The following is a 21,714-nucleotide window of genomic DNA, read 5'->3' on the forward strand; positions in this document are numbered from 1 at the left end:
TTTTTGTGGGTGCGTGTGACAACACCCTGCCTTTTTGGAAATGGCCAAACATCTGCCTGATGGTAAGGAGCAGTGAATGAATTCCTTGTTTGACTCTGTTTATGCACACAGCTTTTGCTTCACCTATTAACTGTCTTTATCTCAAGTCATGCAGTTCTTTTCACCATCCCTTGTGGAGGAAGTGAGTGGCAGCTGTGTGGTGCTTAGACATGTTAACTCACAACATCATGTTAAAGTAATTCTTTGGCTTGTGAGTTGCCATATAAATATGCCTAGACCACAGAAATAAATTGTAGTAGCCTTCTGTAATTTGTATAGAATAGTAAACCATACATAATTTGTAAACTCTGTAAATAGTAAATACAGTTGTGATGGATATTGTGAAATTCTATTCAGTTAATAGTATTTTAATTTCATCAAGGAAAGTATTTCAAAATGCCATTTTACCACAGCAGCTATTCAAATGTATGTTAATTTAAAATTAGGTTATTCTCAGATCCCATCAATTTCTTCCAAGTTATTCTATTGTTTTGACTAAGAAGAGGTTTTTTTGTGTGTACTTATCAACTTTTGTCAGCTGCAGCATCTGGCAATGAGAATGTTCAGCCACCACCTCTAGCTTATAAGAAGTGGGGTTTGCAGGACGTGGATACAATTGTTGACCATGCTAGTGTTGGTAAGCATTTCTGTGTACTTTCATATATTTGGCTTGAATGAAATTGAACGTTTTAGTGTTAAACTTGGGGTGAGAGCACTTACTAGTGGTTCTGTTTAGGTAGAAATAAGTGGGAGAAGACTGAAGTAGTGAATAATCTGGTTAACTATCACCAGAAATGTATTGTACTTCTAGTTGTTTTGAGCATTCTCCTATCAATTAGAGGAGAGAGAAGGGGAGGCAGCTTTAGCTGTTTTGTCCTCTCATTTGGTAAGAAACAACAAAGGACTAGATAGATGCCGTTCTGTTTTTGACAGTTTAAAGCACCATCTGGCAGGCAAATTAAGACTGATAAAGGTATGCTCCAGCATATCAAGGAACTAAAACTTGGAATTGTACCTTTCCAAAAGAGACCAGCATACTTCTGTACTCTCAGAGTCTTACACTCCGTAGGAATTTGCGTAAACCTGGGAGATAGTAAACTTCATTACTCTTCCATCTTTTCTTACAAACAAAGTTGGAAGGGTGCTCAGTAGGAAAGTGAAGTGGATTTTATTAACCATGTATTTTTGCTGCTAGCCTCTACAGTGCTGATACTGTTCTTCAGCATGTGCCTCTTCTAGTTCTGTAGTCGTTAATGTTCGGGGAGTACGTGGAAGCTTCACTTCTCTCATCATGTCAGATTGTTCTCATTTTTCATCACTGAAACAAGTTTTGCTCAGTTTTTTTTAGTGGAAACTAGGAGACTAAGTTGTTTTGCTTAGAAGAGCAAATTATGTTTTTTTAATTAACTAAAATACATTTGATTTCTGCTCAATTCTTTGGAATTAGCGTGGTTAGTGCTACTCCTTTCCAAATGTTGTCTGATCAGTTAAGAAAGCATGGCAGGAATGTATTTAGACTTAGATCAATCATGTACTTTTGTTCTGAAAGTATAAAACTCTCACTTTTTTTTGTTTTTGGTAGGCATTATGACACTATCTCCTTTTGATCAAATGAAGACTGCATCCAATATAGGTGGATATAATGCAGCTATAAAAAACAGCCCACCTGCTATGTCTCAGTATGTTACTGTTGGATCCAATCCCTTCACTGGTTTCTTTTTTGCCCTGGAGGTACGTACCTCATGGCTGACTTGTTGAAATTGCTTGAATGATTAATCCTTCTCATCTCTGTGTCGGTATTCTTATATTCATTTTATGCTGATGTTTCACCCTTTTCTTGACCTTCAGAAAATTGAATGCTTTGGAGAGTAATGTCTAGCAGTTTCTGTCACTGAAAAAATTAATTCCTTAGCTCAAAACAAATGTCACAGTCATTTGTTAATTTATTGCCAGTTAGGTATCCTGAGGTTTTATTTATTAATAATTAAATTGTGGTTGTGTTCACAAGTATCTTAACCATTCTTGGAGGCCTTCAGTCTTTGGTTATGCACAAACAGAACCACTACATGTGGGAGAGAACTACAATTCTTGCTTAATTATACCTATGATACGTTTATGCTTCCTGGTTGGGATTTTTGTGATTTTTTTTTTTCACCTTGTATTGGAGGAAAAGAATGCCAGTGTACCTGTGTATGTCTTGTATATTCAGACTGCTAGCCTTACTGGGGTCAGAAACTGATTGAAAATGCTAGAATTGGAATTCTGATTATGTACTTGCTTCTGCAATTTGATTATGACAAAACTGCTAAGATTTGTGTTAGCAAGGAAATCAAAGCCATACACCAATTAACTCTATATAGTAAGTGTTAGAGACAGGATTGTAGTGAGACTCGAACTCAGTTGTTCAAGGAGCTTTATTAAATCAGACTCTGCTACAGCAGCAGGGTCGGGTCACTTCTAGTAAGTGTCCACAGACCCAACATACACACAGGGTATTTATACACTTTTTCAAGGATGACTACATAGCAAAGAGGGGGGATAACAATGTGCTCATCGTCTCTTTTGGTTCCTTCCATAACACATTGTCCTAGTTCGTCATGCCTCAGGTAATCTTAATTCTTTACCTTAATTCTCTGAAAAGACACGTGCACCTGCTCTTATCTAAAGGCCAGAATCTCCACTCAAGCATTTCAGTACTCATTTCTTATCCATTCTTACCTTGACAATTCTAAGAACTTGATTTATCTGTTGATTAGTGAACATATTGACCCTACCATGGTCATGGGCGGGGCTATACAGGAGTGAATGAGCAGCTTCTGTTGCAAACTCAGTGTAAGCCTTACAGTCTCTTCAACAGTAAGTCATACACAGAGTTTCTTTAACTTCTGTTGCAGACAAACATACTGAGCTACCAGTGACTTGCAGGAGGATTTTTGAAATGGTAAAGAGATGTCAGAATGGCTTTGCTGGGGGCAGTGAATTAAAATTTTTCAGAGTGTTAAAGCTATGCTTTCTGAGCTGAAAGTCCATAAGAGGCCTGAAAAACTATTCTGCAGTTGAGTTCAGTGTGAGAACTATTTCCTGGCATTCTAAACACTAGTCCTTCATTCCAGGGTAGGTCATGGCTATTTCTTCACTACCTAAACACTTTCCTTTCTTTCAGGGTAGTTCACAGCCGCTGTTGTCTCATGTTGCCTTAGCAGTTGCAAGTAAACTGACTTCAGCATTATTTCATGCTGCCAGGTAACAAAATAAAAGATTATATTAAGTGATCTGTTTTAGTAGCTACATAATAATTTGAGATTTTTTTCAATGCTGTTAGTATAATTCTCCTAATGCCTTTTTGTATTGCAAGTGGCTGGCTTGGTTGGAAGAGCAAACATGAGGAAGAACCTGTCCAAAAACAGAAGCCAAAAGTTGAACCTGCAACCCCATTGGCAGTGAGGCAAGTTTAATATGCTGTCTCAATTGTTGTAAAGCTCTTGTGTTCTTAATTATTTAAATGGTTTTGAAAGGTATAACTGATGAGCCTGTGTGTTTTTCCCAATGTTAAACAGTGATAGTAGTTTGTAGATCACTTGTTTTAGGCTTTGTTCCATTTCAGTTTGTCATTCTGTACAAATTACTCATCTTTTTCAACTAGAAGTAGGTATACTCATTGTTGATATGAAAGAACAGCTTGCATAGTTCAGTGTCAGTGTAAATATGTTAATATCACCTGAAATTTATCACTGAAATACTTCAAAGAAACTGTGTACCTTCCGTGAGGTACACTGATTCCTTGTAGGATAATGAGTGAGGAGAATGGGAAAAACAGGTTGTAATGTAATGTTTTCATGACAGATGATAAGAGACTAAATTTGGTTAATTTTCTTGTGTGTTTTTTTTCCTTGAAGTATGTTCAGGACTACTTGGAATTAAGAGGGCTTGTAAAGTAACCCACTGTTCTGAGATCCTTGTCTGACAGTGCTTCCCAAGGCAGTTGCTTATTTTAATTCCTTAATTCTGGTTTTCAGTGGGTTATTAACAGACCTTCAAGCTGCTTCTCTCACCAACAGCACAAAAACTTGATCATTATTTGTGAATTTTACCCAAATCTTTTTGATACCTTAATAAAAGGCTTATCTATTACTGTGTAATATTTCTGAAGAAAGAAAAACGTATCTAGTGATTTTTCTGATCGATTTCTAGGTTTGGAATTCCAGATTCCCGTCGCCATGGTGAAAAAATATGTCTTTCTCCATGTAATACTTTGGCAGCAGTGACAGATGACTTTGGAAGAGTTATTTTACTGGATGTTACAAGAGGACTTGCAATTCGCATGTGGAAAGGTATGATACTGCATGTCAATATAGCAAATAATGTTTCAGTATAATGTGGCTTCTTATTTTCTGACTTGCTATTCCAAGAGTTTTTCAATAATCTAACTTGCTCTTCATGTTTGAAATTTGTAGATAGGATATGGTGCTTTCTAATGTTCTTGGATGTATTTCTCATAATTATTGAGAGCTTTGTATTACCTAGGTTGCAGTGCCAGAGTCTCAAGGTTTTTTTTGGTTATCAGACATATATTTACCAGCCTTTCTCTACTGTGGGTTTGAGTGAGGCTGTTGAAATGTGAAATAGTTTTTTGGATTCTTAAGCAAATAACACCCAGTGAGTTAAATGTTGTGTTTTCTCATTGATAGAGTTGTGAATACTTTGCAACCTTCTTAGTATAATATATTTTGTTATAGACTCGTTTTATACGTTCAAATTTTATTTGTGGTTTGAAATCCTCATTCATACTTGCTAAACCAATTACACAATTTAATGAGGAGCATCTCTACTTAAACACTAGTGAAGTTTGTAGTAGGAGAAAGTGCTTGCATTACTCAGAGTAAATGGACATTTTTATTGGTTTACTAAAAATTTCATTTTAATAATTAAAACATCTGAATGAGAACTTACATTCTACTTAATACACTATATGTTTTCTTCCCCAAATCTTCTTTTTTGTTGTTTTGAAATTTAAGAAATACGGGAACTTACTGCAGATCTTCTGAGAAGCATTTCCATCACTGTAATGTTGGAAGTACAGACCTGATGGGTTTCATTTTCTTATGGCTTCTCTTAGAAGAACTTGTTCCTTCTGAAAGCACTGAAGCAGAGAGGAATCCTGATGAGTTCTAAATGTATAGCCCAGTTATCAACAGGAGTCTGGCTACTGGCCAGAGGCACACAGTTTAAATCTTAATCACATCTAAATTTCTGTGCACTAAAGAATCTGTCTTTTCTTACAAAGGATACCGTGATGCAGAAGTTGGTTGGATACAGACTGTAGAGGACCTTCATGAGAGGGAGACTGAGAAGATCGATTATTCTCCATTTGGAAATGCACAGTGTCCAAGCAGAGTGGCTCAGTTCCTTGTGATCTATGCTCCAAGGAGAGGAATTCTGGAAGTCTGGAGCACACAGCAAGGGCCTCGCGTTGGGGCCTTCAATGTGGGGAAGCATTGTAGGTAAGAAATGTTAGCATGTGGCTTTCTGTGTTTTTGGAGCACATGGATATACCAGTGGCAGAAATAGAAAGCACTGGCAGGCTCTTTTTGTGTTACCTGCAGTGTTTATACTGAACATATCTTACTATATAGAATGGGATTTTGTCATGCTTTATCACTATATAGTTTCTTGATTTAGCAGATGTTAAGCTTTTCCTTAATTGAACAACGAATTTTAAAATGTGATGCTGATTTTATTCTTTCCTATAAATGCCATGTTTTTTTAATTGTTTTTAGACTGTTGTATCCTGGTTATAAAATAATGGGTTTAAACAACGTTACCAGTCAGGGATGGCAGCCCCAGACTTACCAGATATGTCTTGTTGATCCAGTTTCTGGAAGTGTAAAAACTGTCCATGTACCTTTTCATTTTGCATTGAGGTAAGGGCTGTATTTGCTCTGTGTAACTAAATTTCAGTTACTGTTTTCAGAAACTATTTATAGAGGGCCACTTTTGTGTTCCTTCTCAGACTGAGTGATTCTCTGGTAATAGCCTTATTGGTTTGTATGCATTAACGTAGTTAATGTGGTGTTACCTTTAAGTAGCTTACATATAATTCAAGTAGAAGACTTCCATTTTATTAACACATACAAATGAAATTATTTCTCTTCAGTGATAAAAAGAGTGAGCGAGCAAAAGATATGCATCTAGTGAAGAAGTTAAATGCTTTGCTCAAAGCTAAAACCTCAGATCTAGGTAGGTCCTCTTAAATAATTTCTTCAATCTGTATGTTATGAGGTGGTTCTTCTGTTTGTTGTCCTGTAAGTGTAGAAACAGATGTTTTGATAACTGTGTGTGCTGTAAATTATGATCCTGAAATGGCTTGTATTTTTTTATAAACTACTGAAATACATTTATCTCATACAAGGATCCAGTATGAGTGTTATCTGCCCTTTAAATCTTGATTAAGCTCTACTCTGAGTGCTTGCTTTTAACATGAGCCTTTTGCGACACGTTTTTGCTATGTAATGGAGATCAGTGTTTCAATCTATGTATCCTCCTTCCTTTAAAAAAATATTTTTTTCTTATGAAAGATTTGGAATAAGAGATGCCACTCAGCTGCTTCATTTTCACCAAGCTTATTTTTGGCAGCTTCTTAATAGTATCTTAAATTCTATAGGATAAGCCAATGTGCATTGCAGCTGCAGTGCAAGTTGACTTGCTTTTTTCATAATCCACCTGAAAAATAGGAATTAATACAGTAATTTTCCTTGTTCACAGACTTGATTGAAGCTGAAGCAAAGGAATTAATACTTGATATTAAATACCCTGCTACAAAGAAACAGGTGAATATTTAATGCCGATGTTCTTCAACATTAAAAAAAAAAAAGTTGTTATTAGTTTTGATAAATCTTTCTTAAACATTTTAAAATTCCTCAGTTGTTCCTAGAGTTACTTGAAGCAAATCATGGAGCCATTACTTTGACTTGTGACTTCCTGAAGGTATCTTCCACAGTAAAAGCTGAAATAATGAAGGCAGAGCAGACTAGCAGACCTTGTTATAAGATCAAACTATGCCACAAGTACATATGAAGACCAAAAAAAACCTGTAAATCATTGTCCAAGTTGTACTGTTGTTGGCTTACCTTATGTCTTAACAGTAAAGTGAAGAAAATGTTTAATTCTTTTCTGCTTAACAGGCTCTGGAAAGTATATTGACAAGTGAACGTGTGCCACTTTCATCTCTCACTAACATCACTCAGACGTTAATGGATAATTTAGAAAAACAGGGTAGGTGGATATTTATTTTGCAAATACAATGAGGCATTTCCACCATATCTGCAGTGCTGTAGGACAATTCTAGAACTGCTCTGTTCCACAAAGAAGCCAAATTAAATCTGCTTAGGCTGGGTGCTAGGTATCACAGAATGTTGCTTCTACACATTCATTTTTTTTCTGCACAGACAGCAGATAGCTTGCTAACAAGTATGCTTTGCTATACTTGCCATGTACCTAACAACTTGTGATTATATTTAAAAATAAAAATGAAGTGGCTGGGCTGAGTGCTTGCATCCAGAAAAAACATTTCCTTCAGAAAGAAGGCTTCACAGAATTTGCATAGAAAGTTTTAGCTTTTCTCTCTTTACTAGGAAGACAGTAAAGATATGGTATTTGGATCTGTATGTTTTAATGTACTGGTGGCACAAAATCCTTATCACTGAAGAGCTCTGGCCAGATACCTAGTATCTTCTCTTGGTAAACTTCACTGATGTTTTATTCCATGTTTTGCTGGAGATCTCTCCAGCGTCCCAGGAATTGTCACTTTTCATTTAAAACAATCGAAACAAAACCCACCACCACAAAAAAAAAAAGTTGCTGAAAGTCTGTGAAGTTTTTCTCTTTGAAATGATACATTGGATCTTTCCATGTGGAGAGAGCCTTCCTTGTGCTTGAGGTAACCCCCTTTGGGAAGCACAGAGGGGTATTGAGGGTGAGGTGAGGAATAAAGTGGAGAAGCATGTGCCTGCCACTTCCTTTGCTAGTGTTGGGACTTCTCAGCAGCAGAAGCTTGCGCATTTTTCTGTTTTTATGTTCTGTGGATTCATTTCATCTTGTTAGGTGGAGATGAGTCAAGAAATCCCCACCACTGCTATATGGAAGTTCTGAATAAATCGTTTTTCAATTAGAATGGTTATGTTCCTTGTCCTGCCTCAGTGAAAATGTAGCAGTGCGTTTTTATAGTTTAAAGGCTTAGAGGGAATTTTTTTGTTTTGTTTTGCCCACTTGAAGTGGTGAGTAGAATGAGTTTCACATGTGCAGTTCTGTAAGAAGTCCTTACAGAAATACTGAAAAGAGGTTGACAGAACTCTATAATTACGGTGGTTTATTTCAGTGTGTATTTTTCTCATTAATCTCTTATGGTCATACGTTACATTATTTCCTCACAGTCACAATAAAGAACAAAGTTGGCTTATGTTCTAGCCTTCTGATTTCAAAAGAGCAGTATCATATCTCCCATTTGTTTTCTTTTACCTAGTAAACACAAGAAACACGCTGGGCTGTGTAAATGTTGTGGCTGTGAAGAAGAGGTCCAAATCTGGCATGCTTTATGTGTTTTTCTTGTTTGTAGGATTTTGAACAGCAATGTGGCAATAGTGTTTAAGCTTCTTGGGGAGAGAATCATGTTTAGACCTTCTTCTAGATGAAGGTGACATGTTCAGAGATGCCTTCTGTACGGAAATGTCTTATTAGGATCTGTGTTAAAGGTTTTCTTTTTCAACAGATAAGTTTTTATTCCATGCTGTGTTGATGTTAGCTGCAAGTATTCTGATTGCTTTAATGACATTCAAAGTTCAGAAACAATGAGATATCTTAGATTTCCACAACTTAAAAAGATGAAAGAAATAAAAAGGCAGTGTCTTGAAGAGATTAAAATGATTTATTATCTTTGAATATCAAACTCTCTGCTGATGTAAGGGATATGTTATGTTAAAATATTGATAGGACAAATAAAAGATTACAGTTCGATATTTAGGTTTTGATTTAAAAAAAAAAAAGAATTTGAAACTTAGCATCGTTTTTTGGTAGTTTGTGGTTTGACTTCAAATCAGGAAAAGGCAATTTTCTCTTTGCTCAGTTCCACTTTATCAACCTCCTTTATTTTAAAAATGAGCCTGATATCTTTCTCTTTAATACTTATCATAAAAATAAGTCTTGTTTTATTCTGCCATGAGCTAAACATAGTCATTGCATGCAGCACTGCATCAAAAAATTATGGTGAGATATAGGCCCTTTGGTGTAATTCCCAAAAGCAGGAGGTCAGTGCAGTTGCAAAGTGTGTCAGGCCATATATTCAAATTAAGATGCAGATATTTTTTTTTCTTCAGAGCTCGAGTGTGTGGATGAAGGTTTACTGCAGTTCTGTGCAAACAAGCTGAAGCTGTTACATCTCTACGAAATAGTGAGCAAGCTGAATTCCCAAAGCATACAGGAAGACACTATGCCCTCAGATAATGTGAGTAAATTCAAAGGTCAGGTATCGTGTAGAATTGAGTGATGATTTAAGTATAAAAATATGTTTCTAGAGTTTTTGAAAATAAGTAGATAAATGAGTTATCTACTTTGGTAGGGTAAAGTTTTTAATGAAGTACTTGTTTATAAGTATCTTCTGTTTTATCTATTTGCTGTACAAATTCTTAGTAAATAATATACCTAACAGTCTTTGGCAATCAAGGATAGTTGAAAGAGAAGTGAAAATAAAATCAGGATCCCCTGATTTCTGCTCTTTATGCTGAGTACATAGTGTATTCTTACCTTTAGTTTTGCAGAGCTATTTTAGAACTGATAGAAATCACAAGTCCTGACGCTTGCTCATGTGAGTTTCTAGGTATTTCAGTAGAATTCTGTGGTCAGCATCATAATTTGGCTTATTTTTGTTATCATTTAAAATAAAGCTTGTACGTTTTTAGGAATTATGCAGAAGGGTGATAAGTCATCCATCAGCAAACATGCCTGTATATCATTAGCAGGATCTAAATACAATTGCCTATTGAGTTAGCTTAAATATGAAGTTAGCTAAGGTCTTTTAGCCAATATGAATAACTGCATTTGTGATTGTGCAGTAATTTTAACCTTTTAAGGCATTTTTGATGTCAGAAATATTTTGACTTCTCCAATTTGTTGTTGTTTGGTTGTGTTGTGGTTTTTTTTTTTTTAAGTTTGTAACATGCTTTTGTAAAACATTGCATCAGTCTTGTAATATGGGATTTTTGGGGTTTTTGCTTTCAAGGACTTGGCTAAACTGCTTCGGCTGGAAGAAAAAGATTTTCATAGGCTCCAAACATTGCTGGAAAAGTACAAGAAAGAAAATGCCCAAACTGCTGTTCAGTTTGCTGATGAGGATGATGAATTGTCTGTGAAAATGTTCTTGGAGTATTTAGAATGTGAAAAGGATGCAATTAATGTAAAAAATATGGAAGACAGCGAATGTGTGACTTTAGGTAAGAGCTACTGAACTGTTTGTCAGAATACCTTTAAGACTAATTATATCCTAAGATGCTGTGAATTGATATTTTAGCCTTAACTTGGTGGCCTGTAACAAGCTGGCCTACGTCAACAAAGTTTCTCACAGTAATAGCTCCAGACTCTTACCTTTAGGCATGGAACAAGTCTTTCTATCTAGAAGGATATTGATGCAATTTAACTACATATGTGGATATGTTTACCCTAAAGCAGTGTTATCACTCTCCATTTATTTATGTGCCTTAGTTGGACGCTGGTACCTTATAAAGTATTTCATTTTCTTGTTAGTCACTGCGTCTCAAAAGTTCAGTTAATGGGGACCTCAGAGATGGGAGCTGGCCAAAAGCAGCACAGAACTATTAGTTTTAGGGAACAGGGACCCCTCCTTAGTGGAACTGGGGAGGTTTTTCACAATGTTGATCTGAAATTTCGGTGATGCAGGTCCTGAGCGTGGCTGGGCTGTATGTTGGCTTATGGGTTGGGATTACTGTCTGAACTCACCTTTAGTTTGCAATTTGTTCAGAGCTGGCCTTGAGGGACTCTTGGTGAATAACTGTCTCAAAGGCTGTGTCTTTCTACATTACTTCTTTTCTGGGGAATCATAGAATCAAAGAATGGCTTGGGTTGGAAGGGTCATCAAGGGTCATCAAGTTCTAACACCCCTGCCAGAGGCAGAGCCACCAATTTCCAGGATTCCTGGTGCAAGAATGGAATTCTGTGCACAGGCGTTTTATGTGGTGTTTGCGTAGTGGTCCCCTGCTTCTTTTGGCCTTGGTTGTCAGACTTTGGGGGAAACTGGAATAGAAAAGTTAAGCAGAAGAGTTTGGCTTTTGTCTGTATGGTTTTGTCTGTAAGACTGTTTCTAACCTACTTAAGTGAATTTGCATTTTCTCTACTGTTTACTTGGGTTTAGGAACTGGGATAGAAGTACTTCTTCTCCCCACCCCTTTGAATGAAGATCATCGGTAGGATATTCAGCTCTAAGTAAAACAAAAATAATTGAAATATGAATGTTGTGCTGAGGAGTTTATACCCATAGCTTTTGTAGTACTGAAAGTGAATTATCCGATTGATTTGTTCTAGATTTGTTTTGGTTTTTTAATTGGTTGAAGTATCTCTGGTTTTCTGTACAAGATGCATCATGCTGCCATTCAGGTAGGGGTTACTTAGCATATAAACTTGTCCATCACTTCAAGCCACTCTTTGAATTGAAATAAATGCATAATTCAGGCAGTATAATAACCTTTGTTTTATTATAAATCCATTTGTGTACGCTCTAGTCTGGTAGGAATGTTTACGTCCTTTGTAATGAACCACCTTCTCCACTAAGTGTCAGAGTGTCCTGCTTAGTGCTTAGTAGCCCTCTGTATTCAGTCAGTGGGACCTGATCAGCAAGTAGTATTTCCTATAATTCTAAGGAAGAGGTGATGTCTCTAGATATCATTCATCATGTTGACGGAATTTTACTTCAGGCAGCTTTTTCTTCTGGAAGTGTTTATGTGGAGAGAGTTCTACAGAGGAAATGTGTCATGCGTTGGAATCAGCAGGTTTTAGCCCTCAAATCTTGTTGGTAAGGTATTTATTACACACTTTAAAACTTTCTGCTTTTAAAAACAAAATGCTGAATTGAAAATTGAGTGTTTTATTTTTGGATGTCTTTTCCATGTCCTCATACTCAGCTTTTAAGTGCTAAGCTTAAATATAAGCAACTTAAAAGATGTCAAAGGAAAAAAAAAAAAATAGTAGAAAATGTGAGAATGTCTGAAGGACTACAAATGTTCTTTTAAAATTTTGCTTAAGACTTATTTTTCTAAGAGAAGCAATAATAAAGTAGTTAACTGCAGTTACAGAGACACTTCTTACAAATTCCTTGTTTCAAGCAAAGAAATTTAAAAAGAAAAAGAAATCAAAGTAAATCTGTCAGAATCACTAGCAGTGTTGAGACAGTCACCTTTCTTTCTTCTGCATGTAATTCATTGTTTTTACTGCTTTTCTAATACTTCCTGATGACTGAAATACATATTTAAATATTAGCAAGCTCTGTTAAGATTTTTCAGGTGTAATATTAAGTAGTAATTTTTACCAAGTTAAGATTGCTCATATACTTGTGTGACCTCTTTGTGCCTTCAGGAGAGTATTTTCCAGTGTATCTTACTGAAAGATATTGATTGTATCCATAGAATTGTGAAATGGCCTGGGTTGAAAAGGACCACAATAATCATCTAGTTTCAACCCCCCTGCTATGTGCAGGGTCACCAACCACCAGACCAGGGTGCCCAGAGCCACATCCAGCCTGGCCTTGAATGCCTCCAGGGATGGGGCATCCACAACCTCCTTGGGCAGCCTGTTGCAGTGTGACACCACTCTCTGTGTGGAAAAACTTCCTCCTAATATCTAACCTAAACCTTCCCTGTAATTGTATTGTTTCCTTTAAAGTTTGTAAGGTACTGAGTAAATCAGTACATTTTTAACTTTCTGTACACAGAACTTGCACAAGAAAGTGTTTGCATTAGGTATATTGCGGTATCAAAAAGCTTTGTTCTGTTGTTTAAATTTTGTGTTTCTTTTTCTAGTCACTCCTTCTGAATTTATGGCTTTCCAGAGAGAAAGATATTCTTGAGAAACCAGACTCTACCAGTTGCCTTCACACTATGCTGTCGCTTCTGAGCAAAATGAAAGGTGAAATGTGCATTTGGAACTTTTAAGCACAACTAATGCCAGTTAGTTTCAAATTGTCAGTAATTTGCATCTATATTATTTTAAGGAGGCTTTCCTCCTCTCGAAAAAAATCTAACAGGATTCAGTGTTGCATGCTGACAAATTTTATAGCAACTACCTCAAAAGTATAGTTGAAGTCTGAGGACTGTTACATTTAAAGGCCCGCATCATGCCTTGCAGTTTCACTCACTCTGAGTGGATGCAGCTACTGTTTGGCATCAGAAAGTGGCTGTTCTGATACTTTTCCTGTTTCTGCATTGTATGGATGTGCCCCTCTCTTGTGCTGCTGGGTGCTCAGAAATCCTTTGAGTTGCATTAACTTGTTGAGACCAACACTGTTGTTGTTCTAGATGCATTTGTTCATTGAACATCTCTGTAGTTTGAGGGGTGATCTGCAAGGTCAACTTTTCATTATTTTGGATAAGTTGTGTAATAAACAATTACTGATTCTCCTAGCTCATTAAGAGCTGCTGTGGGTATGTTAGTGTCAGGTTCCCTTATGTCCAGTTTACCGTAGGACATCATTGAAACTGGAAGCATGAATAAGCTGTTGCTGTTGTCTGAACTACTTAATTTTGCTGAACATGAAGAGAACCAGATTGAGTACACTGAATGCATGGGGTATCATAAAATCACATGGAAGCTAGTTGTGTTGTGAAGCATTGTATTATAATATTCCTTAAGTCTAGTAAGTGCAGCAGGATTTACTCCCTACTGATTTAACCTGTTGCCTGCTTTCTATGAGTTAATCTTGGAGAACGAGTTATTCACATCCTGCTCTTTTTTTTAATAATTAGAGTTGTAATCTAAGAAATATGTTACATATCTTAAAAAAAAAAAAAAAAAAAAGAAAGAAAGAAAAGGAAAAAACAGTAATTTAGACTAATAGGAAATTGCTCCTAATGCATGGTGTATCAATAAGTGCTGTTTTCAGGGTACTGCTTTTGTTAGTTCTAACACCTCATGACCCAAAGTGAGTTTTCTTGCTCTCCTGGTCTCCACAGTTGCTATTGATGAGTCTTGGGACACTCAGTCTGTTTCCCCCTGGTGGCAGCAAATGCGGACAGCTTGTATTCAATCTGAAAATAATGCAGCTGCCTTACTATCTGCTTATGTTGGACATTCAGTTACTGCACAGATAATTGACAGTGTGACAGAGAAGAAGGTCAGTCATCGTGTACTTCTCCCTTCTGTTGTATTCACTGTGTCAGTTTCATGCAAATTGCTGTCTTTGTCATAGAGTAACACCTGCAACATTCAACTTACAAGTTCAACAACTTATTATTCTAACATGGGTGCAAGCATTCCCTCCTGTAAGCCTGAAAATCAATATTTGTATTTGAATAGTACTATGTTGAGGTAAATGAATTATATATCAGAAGTGTTTGCTATGCATACTATATGGGAACTGTACTGCCAATTTTTCTCTTGCTATCAAATAATACTGACAAATCCTATGCAGTTTTCAGACAAATTTAAGAAGCTCACAGTTGCATTTTTAATATACTGCTGAATATTCTTAGCCTTTACATTATTATGCCTCCTTTAAGGGGTGAGGGTTTTTGTTGGTTTTTTTTTTTGCAGTAAGGATCTGTGTTCACAGACTTGTGATTGTCACTATGAAATTGCATGCAGCATTGCCATTCAAAATAGAAGAAGTATTTTCATTCTTAAATAGCACTAAATGTGCGAGCTGTACTGCTTGTCTTGAAAGATTAGATGGAGTTTAGGTGATTAAACTTGTAAATAGGTTGCTTTATAGGTTGTACTTAGATTGCTGGGGAATGTTGTAGTCATTCTCTCCCTTCATCTTAACTAATCCAATTCTGTATATTAAAATTTCCAGTGTTGCACAAATAGGAACACTGGTATGTTGCAACATATTATCCTTTATCCATATACTCTCTCCTTTGCTACCTTCTCTGCTATTCAAAGAAACAGTCATAAAATTTCCCTTCCATACAACCATTTATCTTCTATTTCTTTTTTTTCTACCATGCTTTGGCTTACAGCCTCAAACTGCTAATGACCAGGCATCTGAGAAACTTTACAGTTTGTTGTTTTAGTGCAAAAAGCTAAAAGTGGGATCTGCACACTACTGGAAAAATTCCTGGTGTTCCTATTAGAGTATTTGCTGGTTAACATGAGAATATCAAAATAGTGCACAGAACTCTGATACTGTATGATCCAATTCTTCTGGGTCTGCAAAACAGAAATATTTTTTTCATATGGTGGAAATAGAGATGTAGGTGAAATAATCACATATGGAAGGAATGAAATATTGTGTTTGTATTGGAGGATTTAGGATCTCATCAAAAAGATTTAATTAATTCATTTTTCAACCAAATGCCAGGTTTAAATAGGACAGTAAGATGGTCTTTCAGTACTTTTGTTTCTTCATGCTTTTATTTAAGAATCTGTGTGTTTTGCGAGCAGCGTGGGATGTTAACTTACCTTTCCATAATAGTTAATCTATGTATCTTGAGCTATATATTTTTTTAAAATAGAGTATCTCATGAGATACAGCTTTCAATTTTAGTATTGTGCATTTTCTTAAAGAGACCTGTGTTACTTAAAGTGAACAGACATGAAACAGTTAATATGTTGTGTTAGTTTTCCCAAATAGTTGTAGGTTCGGACACGGAATCCTGGGAAGCACTTTCCCTTGATGCTGAATATTGGAAGCTTCTGCTGAAACAGTTAGAGGACTGTCTGATGCTTCAGACACTGCTGCACAGTAAAGTGAGCAAGAAGACAATGAGAGTTTCATCTCTACAGAGTGAGCCTTTGGGTAGGCTTTCTGTAAAGAAATTGCTGGAAGGTGGAAAAGGTATGTTTTTTCTCTTGGGAGGATGATTGATTGTCTTTGTAATGCAGTTCTGAGCCTTCCTTACCTACTTCATGAAATAGGCTGCACTGGAAATTGTTCTGCTGTTTACTTAAAAACAAAGCAAACCATGTGTCAAAATGATGAAAGGTATTACTGTAAAGACTACATTGTAAACTTAAGTCAGTTGGTTAATACATTTTTGATTGGCAACGTCAACTCAATATAATTAACGGTATTAGTTAATAGCATTCTTTTTTCTGTTCTTCAGTTTTGAACTTTAAATCTTCTGGGATGTACACTGACTGTATTTCAAGACTTCTTTGTTCTTTTACTATCCCAGGAGGTATTGCTGACACTGTAGCAAAGTGGGTTTTTAAGCAAGGCTTCAATCCTCTTGTACTGAATTTGGCACAGCACAGAAACAATACAGATAATACTGAAGAATCTGAAGAAATGCCTACAAATATCTTTCTTGAGGAACCAGAAATAGATGAAGACTTGGAAACAATCCTTGGTAAGAAAATAATGTGAGGATTTTTTTGAATTTTGACTCCTTTCAGAAATGCTTTTGTTACTGTTGTGAAGTAGCAGAAATTATGAGAAGAGGTCTGCCTTGTAACTTCTGATATTTTTCTTTTTCCTAGAGCTGCTGCAACTTGCATATCAGCAGTTTCCATGCAGTCTTGAAGTGGATGTGCTCCATGCACACTGCTGTTGGGAGTATGTAGTACAATGGAATAAGGATCCAGAGGTAAAAGAACTTCATTTGCAGGGAGCAGTGGTTAAGAATAACTCTCTAGAAACACTTTCACAAGTTTTAGTTCATAAAATCCTTCAGAAGACACTATTTGATAGCGTGCTGGTTACAATTTTTCTGCTATAAAGGAAAAGTTTAAATTGAATTGAGTTCAGGAGTTGAATGGTACCACATAAAGACAGTGTGCTTCTAAGCTGTCAGATTCTCAGGTGTTTGAAATAAGCAGCGTGAAGTGTTCCATCAGTATTTTGTAGTGCCCAAAAAAAAAAATTATCACTGCATAGGAGTGATGAACCTTTTGTCTAAATAGATCATAGAATGCTTTTTAGTCTAGAATCCATTCAGTGTAAAGATGGAAGAGATTTCTTGAATGTTCTTAGATTTTTTTCTTCATTTTTGCCACTGTTGATGGTAATTGCCATAGGGGAAAAAAAGCAAACATGGAATTGCTGTTTTCCATGGTTTCCTATAGTAAATGGAGAATGTTGTCCTCGGTTCTAACACTCTCAGAATTTTTGGATTATACGAAAAATGCAGTCAGCACTGCTTATATCTGTGCAATGCAACATCTTGCTGTAGGGAAAAAGGTTCATTGGAGAATTTTAAGAACTTACTCTACCATAATGAAAGTGAAAATTAATCTTCCTAGCACAAATGGATTTTGCATGTAAGAAAGTGGATTGTTATTATTCAGTGGGGATATCTTTCAGCAGTGAGTATGTTAGTGGTACATACTGTTGACAAAACCCTAAAAACAGTGTGAATGACAGTGTACGACAGGTATGTCAGGTAACAGGAGAGAAGACTGCAAAACTTCAGAGTAAGTGTTATAGCTGTCAAAAATGAAAAGCTTTATAATAGACCTGGGCCTCTTAGGAATCAATAGTTTACATTTAAAACAAGTTTCACATAATGAATAATATTAACTTGTTCTTTCACTTTTTTTGTTTTACATAAGGAAGCATGCTTTCTTATTAGGTCTATAGATCATCTTCGATGCATCATTAATGCTCACGTTCAGCATGGTAAGTACAAAGCTGCCAATAAAAATGATCTTTGAAACTGCAAATGACAGTTTTGTCTATAGACAGTGTAAATACATGTAGTTGATAGTAGTGGCTGTTTTGTCAGCAGCCTTCCCCTAGATAAACTTCTTGCTCACATTTTTCATGTGCTAAGAGTTTCCATCAGAAACATGGATATATGTTAGTTACATAAAGCTAATAAGAATTTTGGCCCATGGCTTTTCAGTCTGTACTTGTATTGCTTAAAATCTCTCTTGTATTCACATGGAGTTCACAAGTTTGTGATTGTTCTAGGTATTGCTCTGATGATGTGGAATACATTCATAGTAAAAAGGCTTTCTTCTGCTACGTATCTAATGGACAAGGTGAGTGTAGCATTATGAGAGTAGTTTTGAGGCTAGTACTTACATGCTGTGGATTTAAATTAAAAAGAAAAGTGGGATACTTCTAATGTAAAGGTCAAAAAATCTCCTGCTTGTTAGGTATATTGTATGGGTAACTTTTGGATTCTGAGGAAGGAATGCATATCTTAGAATAGTCAATTGTTCCTTGGAATGATCAACTCAGTATTGCTTTAAGCAGTAATGGAATCTAGCACATGTACTGTAGCCTTAAGTGCAGCATTAACTTGTAATTACTAAATAAAACATTTGAAGCTATCTTTATGTGCATGTATATATTTGTACATAAAGCTTTCACTTGAAAAAGTATTTTTTCTGGGCCTGTTTTCTGGTAAGTTATTGACATGAAACTTCTAAGGTTCTGCAAACTGCAGCTCTTCCAAATGTTGGAGATCTAACTTACAGGTATATGAGCTCTGCAGAATGCAGAGCATCTTGTGAGTATTGTTGAGCATTTTTAACTCATGCTACATTGCTGAATCACCCTCTAGTATGTAGCTTGTTTGCTATTAGTTTTATCAGTACTTTATCCCTGCTAAATTTAATACTTACAATATGCAATATACCTGCTGATTGGCAGACAGTTATCTACAAGATAGAAGTCCAGGTGTTGACAGTGATTTCAAAAACAACAAAACCAACCAAAACACCCAATTTTCTACCTTGTCTTTTTATCCTCCTCCTATGCTCCTCTGATTTTCTGCTTTAGCTTTTGGCTGAACTGTGTATTAATTGGAATATACCATCTTCCTCATTTCTTCCAGGAAATAGGCTTATTAGTTGTGTATATCTGTGGTAGGTGCTTCTTCAGCAAAAGCAGAAAAAAGATGTTTCTTCCAGTTTTTCTGCATGCCTTTATGTACACCCATTGCCATTATTTCTGCCTACAGTAGCCACCCACAGGTGTTTAATCAGTCCCTACAGCAACAGCTGAAAGTTGTTTTCAATTCAGGTTTTGAATCAGCACAATGGACCACAGTGACTCAGGATCCTGGTATCTCACTTCAGGTGTTTAGACTGCCAAGATGCATAAGAATTTTATTTCTTTCTGCTTGTTGCAGAAAGAGCTTCCACTGATATATATATGATTCATTGCATGCAGAATGTAGTTCTACTTACAGAAGTAGAACCTAAGTGGCATTGTAGTAACGTTTCTAAACAGGAATGACTGAGGGGCTTTTTCTGAAGAATTTATATGGGCAAAGCATGAAAACCATGTTGTAATATCTTTTCCATCTATCCTAATGAGTATCCTGGAGCTCTCCCTTTTTTCTCCTCTTCCTTGTTCCCCATTTTTCTTCATAATATCACACTTGGCATTATTCTGTATTATAGAAATCACTGGGAATTTCTTAGCCAGATTTGAGATGTGAAAGAACCTGTGGGCCTTAATTCTAGACATTAAGAATGATGAACTAAATGTTGGCATTGGTGGTGTTTGTTTCTGCCTTCTATGGTATGTATATCATACATCACTGGCACCAGTATATAAATAATGATGAATTAAATACATTTATTTATATTTATATTTAAAGAAAGCAATGCAGTGTGTTGCATCATGTAGCTGTAATGAACTTTTTTCTTTTTTTATATTAGGAAAATTCTAAGTAATAGAATATTTGCAAGATAATAGATGCTCTATAATAATAATGATGATTTAATTGTACTGAAACATGGAATTTTCTTTGAACAGGTTGGAAAAGCACCGAAGGACAGATTATGCAGAAGGGCAAGTAACTACTTCTGTCTAACATGAGGAAAAATCTAACAAAAACATCCTCTTTTATTTTAATATTAGCTTGTGACTTGTTTTTGAAGTGTGAATGTTTTGAAACTTGAGATCACATGATAAATTGCTGTTATCTTTCATTCATTTTTTCATGTATGGCATGTCTTAAACTCTTGGAAGGCAAATGATAAGCTCAGCAAATGAAATGTACTGGATGTGATTACTTGAGCTACTCTGTCCTCTGTGGAAATGCAATATTTTAAATATCCAATTGAGCTTTAAATTTATTTTTCAAGATAATGGAAAGCTTATTTTCTACTTTTTTTCTGTTACTTCTAAATCTTTGTGCTTAAGTGAATGTTTATTTAGCTTAAAATATATAATAGGCTTAACAATGTGTTATATCAACAACTGTTTTCTCAGATTTATATAGCTAATAAAAGCCTGTTTGAATTCTGTCTGAAACAAATTTAATATTGTTAACAGGATGTGGGTATGAGTGACACAGCCATGACAGCTTTTCTTGGCTGCTGTTCAGATCTCCTGCAAACGTTGCTAGAGGTAAGATTTCTTTTCTTTAGAAAGAAAGAAACTAATTTACATTAAAGAATATGCTCTTATCCTAATTTCTGCATTGTTGAGACAAATGTTAACAATCTCATCTAGAAAATACGAAATTCTCTTCTTAATTTTTTAATTTCATTGCAGAGAGTTTCTGATTAAAGATGTGTTTTTACATGTAATACAGATCACATCTTGTGTGTGACAACTTTTTTACATTCATCTGCTAGGCTGACGTGAGTAGTGATGAAATGCAGGCTCCTGTCCTGGATACTGAGGACGCCTGGATGTCTGTGGAAGGGCCGGTATCGATTGTAGAACTGGCACTTGAGCAGAAACGCATTCACTACCCACTTGTTGAACACCAGTTTGTGTTATGTACTGTCTTGTATGCCATCATGAGGTTTTCTCTGAAGAGTGTGAAGCCTCTGTCGCTGTTTGATAGCAAGGTATGTCTTCTGAATGCTAATGTGCATACATTTAATTATTACTGTCCTTCCTTCCTCTTGGTATCTATAATATATGCTACCTTCTACTCTTTAAACTGTTTGTGCCTGGTTTTATGAAAGACATTTAGCCCACTCTGGTGTTAAAGAAGTTGTCACCAGAATTCAGGCTGCCATAGGAATGTGGTGTTTTACTTTGAATAAAAGATTTGTAGTGACCTCATCTGCATGAAAATCCACTCCTTAATCATTAGTTGGCCTGGAAATACTGCATGATAAGACAACTGGATGACAGGTTTTCCTAGTTGCTTTGAGAAGTGCCAGATTAGAGAAAACATAGTTAAGTTCAAAAATGTTCTGTTAGTGTTGCTGATGTATTCATTACTGCTGATGAGTATTTTGGAATTCTGACCTTGAAGAGAATAAATGGTTTGTCATTTAAATACTTGTAAACCACTGAGGAAAAAAGACTCACTACATTTTAAAATGCAGTGTATATCCAACCAGATACATATTGAGTTAGATATAAAGAATGTACCATACACTGAGCTTTCTTCCTCCTAAACAATATAATTAAAAAAAAAAAATTAATTAAGAATTAGAGCACTGCTGTAGGCTATCATCTAATTCCTGCTGAGGAGAAAAAGATTTAGATCTGTAATGCATTGTGCTGAAGATTTCTTCTTAATCATGGATTGGATTTTT

The 21,714-nt window shown here is 35.9% G+C and overlaps 1 protein-coding gene across 3 annotated transcripts in view; it reads left to right on the forward strand.

Moving 5' to 3' along the window:
* Nucleotides 1-21,714, forward strand: part of RAB3GAP2 (RAB3 GTPase activating non-catalytic protein subunit 2) — a 41,008-nt gene that overhangs the window by 15,674 nt on the left and 3,620 nt on the right. For 2 of the 3 annotated variants that reach the window (XM_031595956.2, XM_031595965.2), the window contains exons 9-31: nt 578-676; nt 1,622-1,770; nt 3,203-3,282; nt 3,395-3,484; nt 4,231-4,370; nt 5,324-5,540; nt 5,817-5,960; nt 6,194-6,276; nt 6,802-6,866; nt 7,221-7,311; nt 9,408-9,535; nt 10,310-10,520; nt 12,015-12,112; nt 13,116-13,221; nt 14,265-14,425; nt 15,874-16,090; nt 16,431-16,604; nt 16,735-16,841; nt 17,806-17,872; nt 18,167-18,237; nt 19,967-20,002; nt 20,489-20,563; nt 20,794-21,012. In XM_031595956.2, the coding sequence (XP_031451816.2) occupies nt 578-676; nt 1,622-1,770; nt 3,203-3,282; nt 3,395-3,484; nt 4,231-4,370; nt 5,324-5,540; nt 5,817-5,960; nt 6,194-6,276; nt 6,802-6,866; nt 7,221-7,311; nt 9,408-9,535; nt 10,310-10,520; nt 12,015-12,112; nt 13,116-13,221; nt 14,265-14,425; nt 15,874-16,090; nt 16,431-16,604; nt 16,735-16,841; nt 17,806-17,872; nt 18,167-18,237; nt 19,967-20,002; nt 20,489-20,563; nt 20,794-21,012 (2,828 nt within the window). The remainder of the gene's footprint in view (nt 1-577; nt 677-1,621; nt 1,771-3,202; nt 3,283-3,394; nt 3,485-4,230; nt 4,371-5,323; nt 5,541-5,816; nt 5,961-6,193; nt 6,277-6,801; nt 6,867-7,220; nt 7,312-9,407; nt 9,536-10,309; nt 10,521-12,014; nt 12,113-13,115; nt 13,222-14,264; nt 14,426-15,873; nt 16,091-16,430; nt 16,605-16,734; nt 16,842-17,805; nt 17,873-18,166; nt 18,238-19,966; nt 20,003-20,488; nt 20,564-20,793; nt 21,013-21,714) is intronic. The other variant, XM_031595972.2, reaches the window with a different exon arrangement.

The sequence above is a fragment of the Phasianus colchicus genome, chromosome 2 (assembly GCF_987193195.1).
Source record: "Phasianus colchicus chromosome 2, bPhaCol1.hap1.1, whole genome shotgun sequence".
Lineage (NCBI taxonomy): Eukaryota > Metazoa > Chordata > Aves > Galliformes > Phasianidae > Phasianus > Phasianus colchicus.